At 38.7% G+C, this 17,167-nt stretch overlaps 1 protein-coding gene across 1 annotated transcript in view; it reads left to right on the plus strand.

The window, feature by feature from the left end:
- Cntnap5 (contactin associated protein family member 5) overlaps nt 1–17,167 on the plus strand; it is an 852,241-nt gene that overhangs the window by 476,476 nt on the left and 358,598 nt on the right. Inside the window, exons 9-10 of the mRNA XM_090342979.1 lie at nt 321–470; nt 3,889–4,060. Of these exons, the coding sequence (XP_090199105.1) occupies nt 321–470; nt 3,889–4,060 (322 nt within the window). The remainder of the gene's footprint in view (nt 1–320; nt 471–3,888; nt 4,061–17,167) is intronic.

Below are 17,167 nucleotides of genomic sequence, written 5' to 3' on the forward strand. Positions count from 1 at the left end.
TTTGGTTTAAAAGAAGCAATTTAGCCACTTAAAAATTAATAGAAAGAAGGGAAGTAGGGAGTGAAGAAAAGTGGATGGGAGATACAAAAGGACAGAAGGAAGGAAAAAAGGAAAGAATGAAGGAAGGAAGGGAAGGAGAGAAGGAGGGAGGGGAAAATAGACTCCAGTAGTAAAGCAGAGAATAAAAATCCCCCTTTGAAAGCAATTGGGGAATATTCTTTGAGGATACACAGAGACCACAGGAGGCTGGGAAGTGAGCCCTATCTCACACCACCCCAAATCAATCCCCTCTCCACTTGCCCTTCCTGTGTCTTTTGCAGGCAGCAGCTTGAATGATGGCTTGTGGCATTCAGTTAGCATCAACGCCAGGAGGAGCCGCATTACTCTCACTCTGGATAATGATTCAGCATCCCCGGCTCAGGACACTGCCCGGGTGCAGATCTATTCTGGAAATAGCTACTACTTTGGAGGTAAATTCCCCAACCTCTGAGACTGTAAATAAAGGGAGTCAAAAAGTAAACAATGTAGGTAATTATTCCACCAGAATGAGTCTTACTTTGTTGATTAGATAGTTCCTCCACCCTGCATGAACACATACACATATACATTTTCATGCTTACATATGAAATAACATATATATGTACATGAACACACACATAAAATGTACACACACACACACACACACACACACACACACACACACGGCCATACAAGCCCCAAATGGCAAATAGCAAAATATTACACAGCTGTACTAATAAAAAATATCTAGGCCATTACTGACAAAGGAAAGAACTTGGGCTACCAGAACTTGTGTTACATAACACATCCAAAGGAGATTTTTGTATATATACCAAACTCTGTGATCATACTGAAAAGCAGAAGCTCAGCTGAAAATTTGGAGAAGGTGCCCTAACAGTAATCATTACCTGCCATGGAAAAATCTCAAGTGAGAAGACCCAGCAGCCTGCTCAGCTATCTAGGCAACTTTCTAGACCTTGTACCTCTCTTCCCTTCATAATCTACCTGGAGGCCATTCATGCCTAGGTATGGAGTGCCTACAGATGAGAAGAAACACTCTATGAGAAGAGTTCAGATTCTGCCCTCAATGACTACAATGTTTGATGAAACTTGAGAAGATTTCCAAGGGTAAAGTGGCAGGGATATCTGCTGAGGATGAAACCCACCCAGTTAGGCATTTCCTACACTTTTATGAATGCACACACATTTTATTTAGCCTCTTGAAGATATTTCTTTTATTTAATATGATAACATGGACTTTCTCCATCAGTTGTTTGTATTAGGGAAACCATTTCTGAAAGGGTTTTAATCTTAAGGTCTTTCTGACTTTGAACAAGACCCTTAGGGGCCCCTTTGTATAATAGGAGGAGAGAGGCCCAATCTTAGAATCAGTGGTGATTTAAATGAGGGTATGGCTTATTTATGAATAGGGGCTGAGCTACATTTCAGTGACATAGCACCTGCTCATGGCATGTGAAAGGTGTAAAGGTCTATCCTTAAGATACACATACACACCACACACATACACACACACATACCACACACAGGCAAACACACACAAACAGACACACAAATAAACAGATACACATACACAAATAAAGAGACACATACACATATAGACAAGTAGAAAATGTTACTCCCTTACCCTCTTCACAGGGAACAGGCTTCAGAACTTACAGAACTGGGCATAAGTTAAAGTGTGTACTAGAGTTACCAATTTCCTTTTGGATATTTATGAGTATTGTACAGAAGTATGCACATAGTTAAAATCTCTCTCTCTCTCTCTCTCTCTCTCTCTCTCTCTCTCTCTCTCTCTCTCTCTCTCTCTCTCTCTCTCTCTGTGTGTGTGCGTCTCTCTCTCTGTCTCTCTCTCTCTCTCTTTCTCTTTCTTCCTCCCCCTCCCCTCCTCCTATTCTCCTTCTCCTCTTCCCCTCTTATTCCTTCTCCCTCCTCCATCTCCCTTCTTCTCCCTCCTCCATCTCCCTTCTTCTTCTTCTTCTTCTTCTTCTTCTTCTTCTTCTTCTTCTTCTTCTTCTTCTTCTTCTTCTTCTTCTTCTCTTTCTCTCTGTAGTAGGAAAAACTCTTAAATTCATACAAGATAAGTTCATATGCTACCACTATGCTATATCATAGGCCCTGTAATCTCTTAGCACCAAATTCTAAAATTTACAAATCACATCTTTCCCAGGCTAGGAAGCAAAAATTTCTAAATATTAAAAGGCTATTGCACAAGTGGGGAGAGAGAGAGAGAGAGAGAGAGAGAGAGAGAGAGAGAGAGAGAGAGAGAGAGAGTTTGGAAAGGGCTTCCTGGAAAGATTATCTCTATGATAAAAAGGGTTGCTGTACTTCCTCACAGATTTCTCTATATATGCGAGGTGGACACCTTCCTATAGGAAGAAAACGTGCTTCCATTCTCTGTAAATGTTTGATGGTATCACACAACTTTGTAGGTTGTGTGATAATTAATAAATAATAGGACTGATGTGAGGGTGGTTGAGATGAAGCAGTCTACAGGTTATTGAGCTGTCGAGTCATCAGAAGATTAAAAAACAGATCTGTACCCTCCATAAACTTCTAGTTAAAACAGGCATGAGAAGACAGGCAAAGCAAGTGTCTCCCATCCCCCAAAAAATCCCTCACAGACGAACTCTGCATAACATAAATCTGTTATCTCCACAACAGAAAAAGAGAGAGGATCTAGAATTTAAAGTGCTTTTGAATCATTTTGGTATAATCAGCATGTGACATGGCACAGAGGCAGAATGACTGCTCCCTCCTAGTTGAAGAGATGTTAAATGAGAGTTGGGTGGATGAAGGAGGGAAAGATTTATGGATGATTTGAACAGTTGTTTAAATAAACACCCCACATGTAGACTGTAAACCTAAGGAAGGTGAAAAATGACTTTCGGTAATAATAGTCAACTTTCATAAATTCTCTCTACAGCTTCAATTAGAAGTTGTAGCATGTCTCTTCATTTTATGATGTGCCTGTGAGCGGTTAGGCAGCTGCTGGCTTCTGCCCAGTCAGTGATGGCCTATTAGAGATGGTGGAAATAATTCCCAGTTATTTATGGGTTTTTGCTTGTGTTTTCAAGCTTGCATTCCCATAGGCTCTGAACCTATTAAAACCTTTAAGTTTAGAGTTTGCAGAGAGCTCAAGCACTCTTTTACCTGCCTTGCTCTACACCTATCTTAATCAGAAGTAGATGTGATCTGTTGCAAGCTATTCTAAATCAGTGCAACACATTTTTACAAAACTCTTTTGAATGATATAGTGTTAAGCTTTCACATGCACTATTAAGCCCCATAACTATGAGCAATTAAACCCTTGGTTCCTTTAATGTCTGGATTTGCTTTGCACAATAGGTCAAAATTCCTGTTACATTTCTCTATGTATCTTTTTCAGAAACTAAGCTGTTAATGCAAACAATTAGACAATCACTCTACTGCCCTTCAAACCTAAAGTATAATATCCCTGGAAAGAGCAATTTTGAATTGAAGTGTATATTAATATCTGCAATTCAAGACACAAGCAAGATTTCCAGACAGTTACAATGTGCTGTTTTCCTTGGATGAGTGAAGCATCTCTTACAAATGAACTATAAAAACTTTCCCAATAGGAAAAAGTTAATGCGAACAAGATGAGTGTTATAATGTTGGTAACCTCTTCCTAAAACATGATCTAGTGTCCCTATGTGGAACCATTTATTTCCCTTTCCTGAGAATTTTAGTATTCACAAAAAAATTAGATTCACTGCTGTAAGTGTAAAAGCATCAAAATAATTAGACCTCAGTATCTTCTGTCAATAGATCACCAAAGCAATGACTGATCATTTCAGTATTCTTCATCTTTTTTTCTCTGTCCCACAGGGTGCCCGGACAATCTCACTGATTCCCCATGTTTAAATCCCATTAAGGCTTTCCAAGGCTGCATGAGGCTCATCTTTATTGATAACCAGCCCAAGGACCTCATTTCGGTTCAGCAAGGTTCCCTGGGGAATTTTAGTGATTTACACATTGATCTGTGTAGCATCAAAGACAGGTAATTATTGTCTCTTCTCTTTTGTTCTCCCCACACCCTTCCTCTCTTGCTAGTCTCACTGTTCTAAACATGAGTTTCTTTAAGCAAAATTCTAATCTGCCAACATTAGCCACATTAGACATAATTGAGTTGCCTAATGGAAAATATTTCTGAAAGGATTTCAGGCCCAGAGAAAAATGGTTTAAATTAGTTGAGTCTCTCTTCATGTTGACTCGGAGTAAATGGGATATGCAAATTAAATCAAAATACAAATTTGTGAAAAAGATTAAAATTTTATGCATAAACAACATCTGATTATGCTGAAGTTAAGGGTAAAATCAAAAGGAAGGAGGAATTGCTTCTCTCCTAAACCATTTCTTTCTTCATTGCAGTGGGGTCCTTTATACAAAGCACAAAGCACTAGTTTCCTAGGACTCCCAATGTAAAATTTTTGGCCTTATGGGCAGGATACTGCACAGGAGGAGTGCAAACCTTTGCGGTCACTAATCCCCTGCATAGTTTCTTTGCCCTAGAGGAGATGAAAATCTGACTAGTGAGAATCAGCACTTTTCAAACTGTAATCTCCCCCCCTCACACACAGAGATCTAGCAAAATCTCTATTATCTCTCCTCATTTCCCTGGGTTCTGGGAATGTTTTTATTGGAATTTTCTAGATAGAAAGATACTTTGTAGAAAAACAAAGACAGTAGTTTCTAGATTTTACAATGTTCCTTCTAAAGCACTTACTTCTGTTGTGATTCTAATTCTGCTTATATTGGTGTGTGGGTCAGTGGTCCAAGGTGTGGATTCCATCCATTCAGTGCTGGCCTGTGTGTTGGTGATAAAGGATTTCTACTCATGTTTCATCAGGAAGTTAGGTAGCCATTACCACAAAGTGTGATAAATGTCCAAGAGCATCCTTACTTGCAATAAATTACCATTGCCATTCACTATAGCATAAGGTCAAGGAGGTTGTAACGTTGACTTGAATTTTCCAACTTTTCAAAATTTAATATTACCTTTGAACTGGCATTCATTAATAATATGCGAATTTCATTCTAATCATTTCATCTATGAATATATGGTACTTTGAACAAGTTGACACATTATGTTATTATCCATTATATTCCCATTATTTTTCCTCCTATTCCAAACAGGTATATGTTTGTGTATAAAACATACTTCAGTTCTCTTCACCCTTCAGTATTCTTTTCTTTCCTCTTCCTTTTCCTGCCTGTCCCCAAGAAGACCCCTTCTTGGTTGTAGCAAGAACTTTTTGAAGTTTAATCACCTGATTCAACATCATGATCTTCATTTTCAACATGATGATCATCTGTTTTCCTATAAACTACATAATGTTATTAGTCAAATCTTAAAAATAGAGAGAGCCAGATTTGGTCAAGGTGCAAGCAGAGATCATAAACAGCATTGTTTCATGAAAAGTTGTGGAAACCAAAGAGAACATGACTTACAAGCACTTTATTTTTTAATTTTGTTTTACTTTTATTGTTGGGGTATTATATAGAGGGGTCACAGTTACATTCACCAGGTATTACGTGCATTACTTCTCATACACTGATATCCCTTCTCATGTTTTTGTCCCCATTTCTCTCTCCAACCCTCTCCCCAATCACCTTGTTTCCCCCTCTTCCCTTTCCTATTTCAAATAAATAAATAAATGTATACACAATATTCCAGGTAACAAAGTCAGAAAAAGTACTTTATTTTTCAAAATGTTTTTGTTTCTGCATTTTATAACTCATACTTTCTAATGATTTATTTGGCAATTTTTTTCAGTAGTATAAAATTAATTGTATGACATAATTTATGGGGCCTTAGATATAATGAACATAGCTCAGTAGGAAAAGTAGGTTGGTGTCAGTGGCTCATATGGATTTTATATAGCTAGAGATCTGAGCCAGGATTTAGCATGAGAAACTACGTTAGTACAATGTAGTTTCATTATCTATTGAATGAAAGGAAAGGAAATTGATCAGATTTACCTAGAAATGTTTAATATTGATTAAGAAAGATGCTAAGACCATTGTAGCTGGAACCACCAACAAACCACCTAGACTTCCTAGCTCTTTTTCCTTATTTTCTTCTGCTTTATCATGTGGAAAGATGAGTAATAAAATATGTACATCATTAGAATGTACCAGTTTCAAGACCTCAGAATAAAAGATATAATAGGGGATGGCTATGACTCCTATAGTCTTCAGTGAGAGTGAGGAGGAAACTTCTCATTTCATCAGCCAGCACAGTTTTTGATTAGTGTAGATCAATACAGGAACATTTATCAATAGGGGTTTTTGATACCTTAATTTCTAATCAAGGAAGTTCTCATTATTTTTGATTATATGAAAGTCACTTGCTATCTATACTGCATCATTACTTTTGTATAATTGTAGTCTTATGTAATTATATTACATACAATCATGTTTCCGTTAATTGTATAATAAGGGATTGTGTTCAGTGGGTAAATACTTTTTCTTGATTTTCCAGGCACACGCTTTAACAGGATAGAAATCTGTTCAGCTTGTTATCCACTGAATTTACACTTCAGTGGATATTGAAGAGGGGCAAAGGTTAGAAAGACAGGGTTTTTTTTAAAAAAAATTTCTTGTTTTTACTTTTAGTGTGTCCACCAATGGGAACTTAATTTTACAGCAAGTGTAGAGCTTGTGTCCTTGAGGAAGGGGAGAGAGCAGCCAGATGTGTCTTGTTTACCTTTGCTCCAGTCCACACATTCCATGGAGGGAAGCTGGCTGATTTTTGTTGCTGTTGTTGTTTTCCTGGTTATTTATTTATTTATTGTGGGGGGGGGCAGTTGTGGGGCTAGAACTCTGGGCCCGGGTGCTGTTCTTGAACTCTTCAGCTCGAGGCTAGCTCTCTACTACATGAGTCAACAGCACCATTTCAGGCTTTTTCTATGTATGTGGTACTGAGGAATCGAACCCAGTTCTTTGTGCATGGGAGGCCAAACTCCAGGTCCCCACTTCCACTTTTCTGGTGGTTAATTGTGGTAAAAGTATCACAGACTTTTGTGCCTGGGCTGGCCTGGAACTGTGATCCTCAGATTTCAGCCTTCTGAGTAGCTAGGATCAATGTACTCCTTTGTACAGTTACTTAAGGATAGAATATTAGAAATAAAAAGCTGCAGTCATGTCTCTTCCCAAATCCATGATCTAGTTTCCAGGAATTTACCTGTGTGGTAATGTGGATTTGTGGTTCAGATGATGGTGGGCTATCGGTCTGTGGGTTACATGTGGACAACCAGTTCGTAGGTTTTACAAAATTGAAGATAGTTAAATGTTTGCCCAATAACAATTGCATCAAGTATATCATTTCCTTTTCCAGTATAAAAAGGATAAATAGAAAAGAAAAAGTGATCTTATTTTGATTCTGGCCAGTTCCTGTGCATGAAAGGGGAACACCATATTGCAACATTTCGCACTTTAGAATGTGGAGCTTAAATTGTGTGGGCGTCGGCCTGGTGATAGCATTCTGGCACCAAAACCAAGGCTTTCAATTTTAGAGAAGAACTAAAACATATGTGTTACCCTGCAATTAAACTTTTTTTATATTAACCACTGTTTTTAACACATTCCCATGGGTATGGTGGGATTTTAGCAAGAGTCTGTTTATAGGAAGTTATCCAGTGCAATGCTTTCAAAGCTCGCCGAACACTGAGACAAGAATGTTACTCCTGACCAGAGAGCTAGCTGATGCTTTCAAGAAAACTGGAAGGGAAGGTTGGGGTGAGGGAAAAAGTGACTCTGGAGGGAGAAATTACATTTCATAACTTGTTTGGCTGTAGGAAAGTGAATGCACTATTCCATGTGTGATCCATCGTCTGGAAAAAAAGTCGGTTGTTAACCTTTCCAAAGGATTAGTCTGAAAAGGATTCCTTAGAGGAAAAAAGAAAATGGGGTAGATAACCATGATTCTGCCTGGCTATGCTACCCTCTCTGTGATTTTCATTTCTGCTTGTGCAGTAATAATCTTCATGGATTTCCTCAATAGCATCTCTAGATGGGAGAATTTCACTGGGAATAGAAATTCACTGGGAATAGGACATTTGTCTATTATCTTTCAGATATTAGGTAGGGACCATATTGAAAGCCAGATAATCAGTGCCTGTCAATCTTCCAGCGTCTGTCAACTGTAATTTGTGTGTGATATGGCATTCTCACTATAATCGTACCTCTATAACCTATAAGCTGTTACGGTTTTCCAAAAGAAAAACAATCGAATTGTGTTCAGTGACACCAGAAATCTATTGATATTTTATATATATACATATACATATATATGTATATATATATGATGTTGCCAGTTCTAAGACCATGTTTTCCTCCCACCAAACTTCTCCATTATGCTAGCATATGTAAATCTGCTTGTTTCATTTATAGCCATGAAAGTTTTGTTTGTGTTGGGAGGCAAGGAGGCCTTAAGTCGAAACAGATTCTCTTGGAGTAAACTCAAAGTCCTGTGGGAAGTACACTGGGGAAACTTTCTTGAATATTTTTGAAGACCCCCATGAGATTAGCCAGGAGCAAACCTAATCACAGATTAGTTGGGATGGAAGCCACTCATCTGAGACTTCTACTTTACTTTGGTTGAATGCAAGCAATCCTGTCTTCTCCAGGATTAGAGATTTGAATAGTGTTTCTCGAAGTATAGTCATTGAAATCCACAAATAAGAATAAAACATCAATAAAAAATCCAATAAGAATGCAAATAATTATCAAGAACCCAAGGGCTTACACATAATCTAGCTACTAAGGGGGTCAAGATATGAAGGATAATAATTTCATGCCAGCCTGGGCAAAACTCTATAAGAGGCCATCTCCAAAATAATAAGTAAAAAGTAGGAATGGAGGCTTAGCTGAAAGTGTGGAGCACCAAGCAAGAAACAATCTGAGTGAGCATGAAACCTTGTATCTTGCATCTATTACCTAGAAAGAAAAGGAGGAGAGAGAAAAAAAGGGGAAGGGAGGGAGGATGCGAGGGAGGTAAGAAGGGAATGAGGGAAGGTGGGAAGGAGGGAGAGGGTGAAAGAAGAAAAGGCAAAAAAGGAAAGAAATACAGAGGTGAGGACATGCATGAACTGAGAAGTAAGATCCTCCTTAAATTTAACTTTCTGGGCTCATCTTTGTCCTACCCATGAGTTCTTTTTTTTTTTTTTTTTTTTTTTTGCCAGTCCTGGGCTTGAGCTCAGGGCCTGAGCGCTGTCCTTGGACTTTCTCAAGGCTAGAGCTCTACTACTTGAGCCTCAGCACCAATTCTGGCTTTTTTGTACGTATGTGGTACCAAGGAATCGAACCCGGGTCTTCGTGCATGCTAGGCAAGCACTTTAATCACTAGGCCAAACTCCCGGCCTACCCAAGAGTTCTTGAGGAGATCTGAAGACCACAATCTCGATATTCAAATTCATGGATGATTTCTTAATGGGCAGGACTTGGAATCGCAGGTCCTCTGAACTAGAGAAAATAAGTCTGGGGGACTTTTTGGAGGCACATGGAAGGAACTTTTATAGGGACCATTCCAAAAATTACTGGAAATTCTTTGGATCTTAGGGGTGTCAGAGGGATGCCCAAATCTGTTCTCTCCACAGAGAAGTTGGAGTGGTTGTCAACTTTGTGACTTAGGGATATGAACTGGGAACAGTTTCTGAGAATCTCCTGTGCATCAGCTCTGCACCTTCCCATGTGACCCTTTCCTCTTACATGCTTCATAACTCAAGTAGAGTGCCGTGAAAATGGAAAACATTTGGCAAAAAATAGAAGAACATTTGTCTTGAGACAAGATGCTAAGTAGGAGAAGATGTGTGGGTACTCTAGTTTTGCCTGTGGTCACCTATATTGGAACTTATATTTTTCTCTAGATATTACATTAACTTCATCCTACCACAGATAAATTGTAGTTTTCCTCCCTCTATGGTGATTTCACACCTTGGATCTGATCTTCTATTTAAATTCTTGGACAAAATTTGGTATCTGTCTCTCTCTGCACTTAAACTATGAGACAGACAAGCTTTCTGGAATCAAGGAAGTCTTTCATATGGATACTGAGTCTTAAATGATACCTCTGGACCTGACTGTCTTGCTCTACTCAGACTCTGATTGACACATGTAAATCGTTTTGATTCCTTCTTTATCTTTTCAATGGAGCCATACTGGGCATATAGATTTGCAAAGAATTTGATACAGTGCAAACTCTTGAAAAACTTACCTGGTTGAGAAAAGGATAAAGTCAAAGACTCACAGTGACTGACATTTCCAGGTCTCTACATGTTTGGCATATTGTACAGAAGAAAAAACACTAGCAATGTTGAACTCAATTACAAGTGCATACCTATGTGACCTAGAAAAGATGATGTATATCTATCGGTCTTATTTTCCTCCATTTGGAACTAGAGATGCAAAGGCTTTTATTTTCCCAGCAATAATAGCCTCTTATGAGGGATAAGCTTTCCCGAATAAAAAAACCAAAAGGCTTGTGATCCAGTTTCCTGATACCTGGATCTGTATAAATGGGGAAGGTCTACTGCCAAAATTCCATGGCTAGGAGAAAAGTGGCTAGGGCAGGCAAAAGGAAGTACTGCTGTAGAAGTCAGGTTTCAGGCATAAACTGGAAAGGGATTTCAGAAAATCTGATTGGGTATTCATTCCAGAAGCTCTGCTGGGAATGGCAGCATAAGTTTAGTCTGAGGGTGGGTTAGTTGCTGGATACATGTTTGACTGGGGTAGAGAGAACCCATGAATAACAGAGAATGCAAGTCAGCAAGAGCTGCCAGCACACAAAGCAGTCTGAAATCTGAGTGAGAGGCTATATTAATAGCTCATCCTTGCATTATACTTACTATGAACACTGCATGTGTATGCCTTTCTCCTGATAACAATATTCTCAAGTAGGCAATTCCATTACCTCCATTTTCACATAATACATTTGAGACACAGGAGCAGTAAGTAACTGGCCCGAAATCACCCACCCAGTATGTGGCAAGATGTACCCCAAATTCGAAAACTCTGTCTGGAGAGATTTGGCCTGTCTTGTCCGATAAAAAATCAACAATGCCCTGGAATCCGATACTCTAACAGGATTGTGAAGTCAAAGTATGTTTTCATCCTGCGTGGAAATCACCAAGGGGCTGAGTTAAAGCAGGGGTCACCACAATTAAAGGTCATGGTGGCAGCATTGAGAAGAATATATCTAGAAAGTTTCAGAACTAAAGATACCACCAGGGGATTCAACTTTATCTAATTCTGAGGTTTCACTAGAAAGAGATGAGGTTTAGAATTGGCCTGAAATGACTGGCTGTTTTGTGGAGGAAGATTTTAAGCAACTTTGGCATAGGCATTCCATCTGGAACTCCCTAGAAAATGTACTCATTCATCCATCTGCCTCTGAAAATGGGATTCTTCCCACTCCTCATTCCTTTTTCCTTGTCGGAAGGAAGGGATGCTGAATTGGAGAAAAAAATAAAAACATGTATATTTGATTGGACTCAGTACCTTAAGTGAATGTAAGAATTTAGTGATCAGTTTCAGTTATTCAATCATGCTTTCATGAGGAAAATGGGCCAATAAGTGAACCATGAAATGATACTTCTCTACCTGGGCAAAAGAGCTTTTGAGTCATAAAAGTCAGAATGCCAGATATATTGGAGATGATTCCTCATTCTGGCCCTTCAGACAGTGGGGAGAATCTTCCCCAAACAGCTAGGATTCTGAAATCATGATATTGGAAACAAAGGCACAATAAGGAGCTAGTAAATTATCATGAAGATTTGTTTCAAGAGCTATTGTTTGGAAACAGGGCGATATGCATACACAGGAAATCAAGAGGATATGTCTGTGAAAATGTACATCTCCCAGGATCATCTGTCCTGAGAAATGCTACTCAGGAAGTAAGATTTCACACTACACGGAAGCCAGAGAACTCTTAATCCTTTATGGAAACAAGAGTAAAATACTACGTTAAATTCTCATGTCACATCTGTGAAGCAGAGAACATTTCCAAATTAATAATTAGAAGGAAGAGATTCTCCTTATTATTGATCACTTCACAAGATGGGATCAATAGTCCAATAAGTCTTCATCTAACACCAAGATAAATGCCTTCCTTCTGCTTTTCAAATTTTCTAAAGAGGCTCTCTTCTGCAATGATAATGTCATAGTCATTTTCCCTTATCTATAGTTGATGTATACTCAGTGGGCCTTTGAGGCAAAGAATGTGTCCTTTGACTATTTTACCACAGTCAGAAAGAAGCATTGGTGGCTTGTTCTGAATAACATGTGTAAACATAATTGGGTGAAGAAAGGAGCTTATTGTTTGTTTTAATGGTGGTCCTGGTGCTTGAACTCAGGGCCTGTGCACTGTCCCTCAGCATGTATGCTCAAGGCTAAGTGTTCTATCACTTGAGTCAGAGCTACTCCTATAACTTCTTGGAGATACGTGTCTCATGAACTTTCCTACCTGATCTGACATTAACCTATGATCCTCAAATCTCAGCTCCTGAGTAGCTAGGATTACAGATGTGAGTCACTGGTACCCAGCAGAAGCTTAACATTTTGAATTGGTAGAACATGAGATCTGAGCTACAATAAAAGGTCCTTACCTGTTGCTACCAAATACAAACTCAAATACAAATTAAGCATTGCACATGGGTTTTACTGTGACATGAACTCTCTGAACACCAGGCTGGATTTACTCTCAGAATAACTAAAGCAAGTATTCTTCAACATGGTTGGCAGATAAGGAAACAGATTGTCCCAAATTGAGTAACCTGCCTCAAAGCGAATCAAGCTCTAAATTTTGATTCTACAACTTTGGGTGCAACTAGCAATTGACCTCTTTCTGTATAAGCACTCTCAGCTGTCAATGGGATATTGTGTATGATTTATAATTGTTAGGTGTTGGACAAAAACCAGGTAACTTTATTCCCTCATCTTTCTTGGAGAGTTGATGAGTTTTGACTGGAATATATGGAGCAAAGTTCTTTCGGTACAAAGCAAGACAGAGAGAAATGGATGGGTCTCTGTGTATGTCAGCAAGCTAGATTAAAAAAAAGCCCATACACAAGTAGAAAAGGGTGACACTTCTTTGAATAATTTACCTACATACATAACCTATTTTATTTTGTGGACAGGTGATTACTGTTTTCACTTGAATCAAGTCACAGGTTTGAAATCTTTCCTAGAGATGTAGTGTCATCATAAAATTGTTCTGATATGATATATGAGGCTCACTGCAAAGCCTTCTCTCTTAACATTGGAATATTCTGTAAACCAAGAAGACATCTCAACACCTGAAAAATTCAGAGGAAAATACCCAAACCTATAGCAGATAGTTACTGGAGAGAATACACACTGCTGTATGATTTTTTTCCACCAAACTATTGTGATTTCTAAAACAAACAAAACACCATTAGTTTGATTATGATGCAATCTTGCCAACTGTTTTCCTGTGTCCTAAAAATAGAGTTTTGACTAACATACTTAAGAAAGAAGCTGTCTCTAATTTGTTTATCAAAGATTGACAAAGATGTTGAAGATATAGGTCCAAGGATTTGACCAAATAACCTTATAAAAGAGTATTATATGTATCACCTTTACATATTCCATGTGCGTGTAGCAAAATGACTATGACTCACTCACAGTGACAATACCTGGTGTGACATATATTCCCAGTTCCCTTTGGTGAGAAGATTATTCTTTCTCATTTAATATTCCTCCATAATCCAGTCATTTGCTTGATAAATCATGCCTTAATGCCTATTTATACTCCAAGCAAAAGTTTTAGAAATCCTGGGATAAATTAGGTAACAATATAAACAGAAAATATGTATATGTTTTCCCCAAACTCTGGTCTTTCTTTTTCCCCTAGATAGGGAGTCAGAATTTGTCTTTCATTTATTGCTTGTGTTTGTCATATTTCATCTGGGCCAGGTGGTTGGTAAAATTTGAGGACATAGATGTTTGTGGAAGACAATAGTTGGTCATTGACTTCAGAAAGCTCTAGTTGTAACCCTGTAATCATAGGAGTATGGTGTTTGTGGCTGAGAATAATGAGTGGCAAGATATAAAGGTAGAAGAGGAGCTAAGAGGAAAGCTGGTTTGTTGCAGGGAACTTGCCCAGAAAATAGGACATAGTTCTCTTAAACACTGGAAACAACTGCTGAGAAAACACCAAATCTATATCTGTGTGTTTCTTAGGGGTTTGCACTTGCCAGTGCTTTCTTTTTTTTTAATTGTAATTAATAGAAGGGTTACATTATATTCACCAGATAGAAGGTGCATTACTTCACAAACATCGATACCCTTTCACATGACATGGTCCCCATTTCCCACCCCTGCCCCAGCTCATTTTGATTTCCCCCCTTCCCTATCCAATTTCAAATAACCAATTAAGCACACATAAAATATATCAGAAAACAAGGTGAAATATTGTAACAATATGATATAACCACGGGATAGCAAAAGCAATAAGAGATAACATATACATTAAGGACAGCAATCATTCATTATATGGCTTTTGTTTCTTTATCCTGGAGGTCCTTACATTCATTTAGTGTCATACTATTTGGCCTTATGTCTCTAGATTTTGTTCTATTGTAAATCTCTGCTAGGAGAGCCCAAGGTTTCTACTGATTTTGACAAATAATGGAGATTCTTGGGCCTATGTTCCTTTGAGTCTGGCTTACTTCACTTTATATGATTTTTTCTAAGTCTTTCCATTTCCTAACAAATGGGGTGATGTCATTCTTTCTGACAGCGGCATAGAATTCCATTGTGTATAAATACCACATCTTGTTGATCCACTCATCAACTGGGGGACATCTGGGTTGGTTCCATATCTTTGTTATGGTAAATAGTGCTGCAATGAATGAACATCATTGTGCTAGTGGATTTAATATGTTCTTTTTTCTGGACAATTGGGTAAATGCCAAGTAGTGGAATTGCTGTGTCATAGGGGAATTCTATGTTTAGTCTTTTGAGGAACTGCCATACTGCTTTCCATAGTGGTTGAATGAGTTTGCACTCCCACCAACAGTGTAGTAGTGATCCCTCCTGGCCCCATTCCCTCCACCATCTGTTGTTAATTAGTTTTCTTGATCCTGGCCATTCTAACTGGAGTGAGGTGGAATCTTGCATTTCTTTTATGACCAGAGATGTTGAGCATTTCTTCATGTGTCTATAGGACATTTTTATTTCTTATTCAGAGAAAACTTCGCCAGTGCTTTCTAACTACTCCTGGCTGACGGTTTTGTGCTCAGCATGTTGCTTCTGTCTCCAGTGTTGTAATCTATGCTGTGGGAAACTGGAATTCATAAACACAACATTCTGCTTTTGTAAGTGAGAAGAGACATTCTAATTGAGCTTTTAGCTTAAAGCAAATTCCCCTTGTTTCCTCTTACACAGGTATGCTGGGATTTCCTTTGTCAAGTAGACCCTTACTTTACCCTTCTGCCTCATCCTCACCCCTTCCCTGGCAAAGACTTTACTTTACAGTAATTTATCCCTAATATCACATAGGCTACATCTACATTTAGCAAACACGCAGGAGAAAAAAAACCCTACTTGTCTATACAGCTAAACACTAATGTGAAGTGGGGTGGTGGTGGTGGTGATCGTGGTGGTGGTGGTAGTGGTGGTGGTGATATTTCAACTGACAATTTGGTAAATCCCAAGAATCTGAAAGTGACAGGAGGAATACACATTTTAAAGGTCATCCCAATTACCATGCTTAGTCAAGTTCAGTTGCAATTCAGGAATTGATGTGAGAAGACCCACGCACTGTGGGAGGGATGAGGAGAAATTGTTTTTGTCAGGTACTTGGACAAATAAAGAGAAAATTACAAATGCTGTCATTGGCATTGTTATTAAATAATTCTTCTACATCTAAGAAGAATTTGCACATCTAAATCCTTATTGACTTGACCCCCTTCCTCTTATTTTTCCTCCTCCTCCTCCAACTCCTTCTCTTTTTCCTTCTCCTCCTCCTCCTCCTCCTCCAACTCTTCCTTCTTTTCCTTCTCCTCCTCTTCCTCCTCCCTATTTTCTTCCTTCTCCTGCATCTTTTTCTTCTTTATGTCAATATAGGGATTTGAACTTAAGAAATTGTACCTGCGTCTGGTGGCTCAGGTCCTGTAATCCTAGGTACTCAGGAGGCTGAGATCTGAGGCTCATGGTTCAAACCCAACCCACTCACAAAAGACCTGAGACTCTTATGTCCAGTTAAACCTCTAGAAAAATGTGAAATGGGGCTTGTCTCAAGGGTAGGGCAGTAGCATTGAGCTGAAGAGCTCAGGGACAGCACCCAGGCTGAGTTCTAGCCCCATGGCCCACCAAAAGAAAAATAAAAGAAAGAAAAGAAAGAAATTCCACTTGCTAGGCAGGCAGGTGCCGTAACACTAAGCCAGGCTCCAGGAAGGATATTTTCTTTTTTTCTAATCTTCATTTGACCTAACAATGTGGAGATTCATAGGAAGAAACCCCAAAGATAAGCTCCTACACTAAAATTCTCATAGGCAACTACTTCTCTATAACTTCTATATGGAATTTACAACACATCATGTCCTGATGAAATTATCCTACATGCAGAACCACTGATTTTCTTCCACACAATTTGCGTTGTCCTATTCTCCGATTTCCCCAAGAACTTTCAATTCTACCATTCTAGATGAGCATCAGGCTCATGTGTGCATTTCACATGGATGCAAACACAGATGGAAGTCACAGCAGCCCTCAAGTGCTTGCTGTCATTTCATTTCTCTGGATATCCTTTACCAGTTCCTTTAACCATATCCAGCCAATTTTCCAATTCCTGTTCAAATCTATCCTTATTTTCCTTATTGAAATGTCTCTTGTAGTTTCCTTGTAAATGTCATTTAACACACAATCATAATCAGTACTTGTATTTTCACTCCCATAAGAAGGTTCTTGATTTTAGTGGTGCATTCAGGTGAGAACAGGTGCTTTGTGATGGCATGCTAAACACATTGAACATTTCAAACTTTATCAATATTTGCTTAAAGTAGGGGGTAAACTGTCTGGGAGGCTTATGCAATCCAACAACGTCTCTTGTTGTTTCATATAATACTTCCTTGAAATTTGGAGC

The sequence above is a fragment of the Megascapheus bottae genome, chromosome 12 (assembly GCF_031878675.1).
Source record: "Megascapheus bottae isolate mThoBot1 chromosome 12, mThoBot2.hap1, whole genome shotgun sequence".
In the NCBI taxonomy this organism is placed as follows: Eukaryota; Metazoa; Chordata; class Mammalia; order Rodentia; family Geomyidae; genus Megascapheus; species Megascapheus bottae.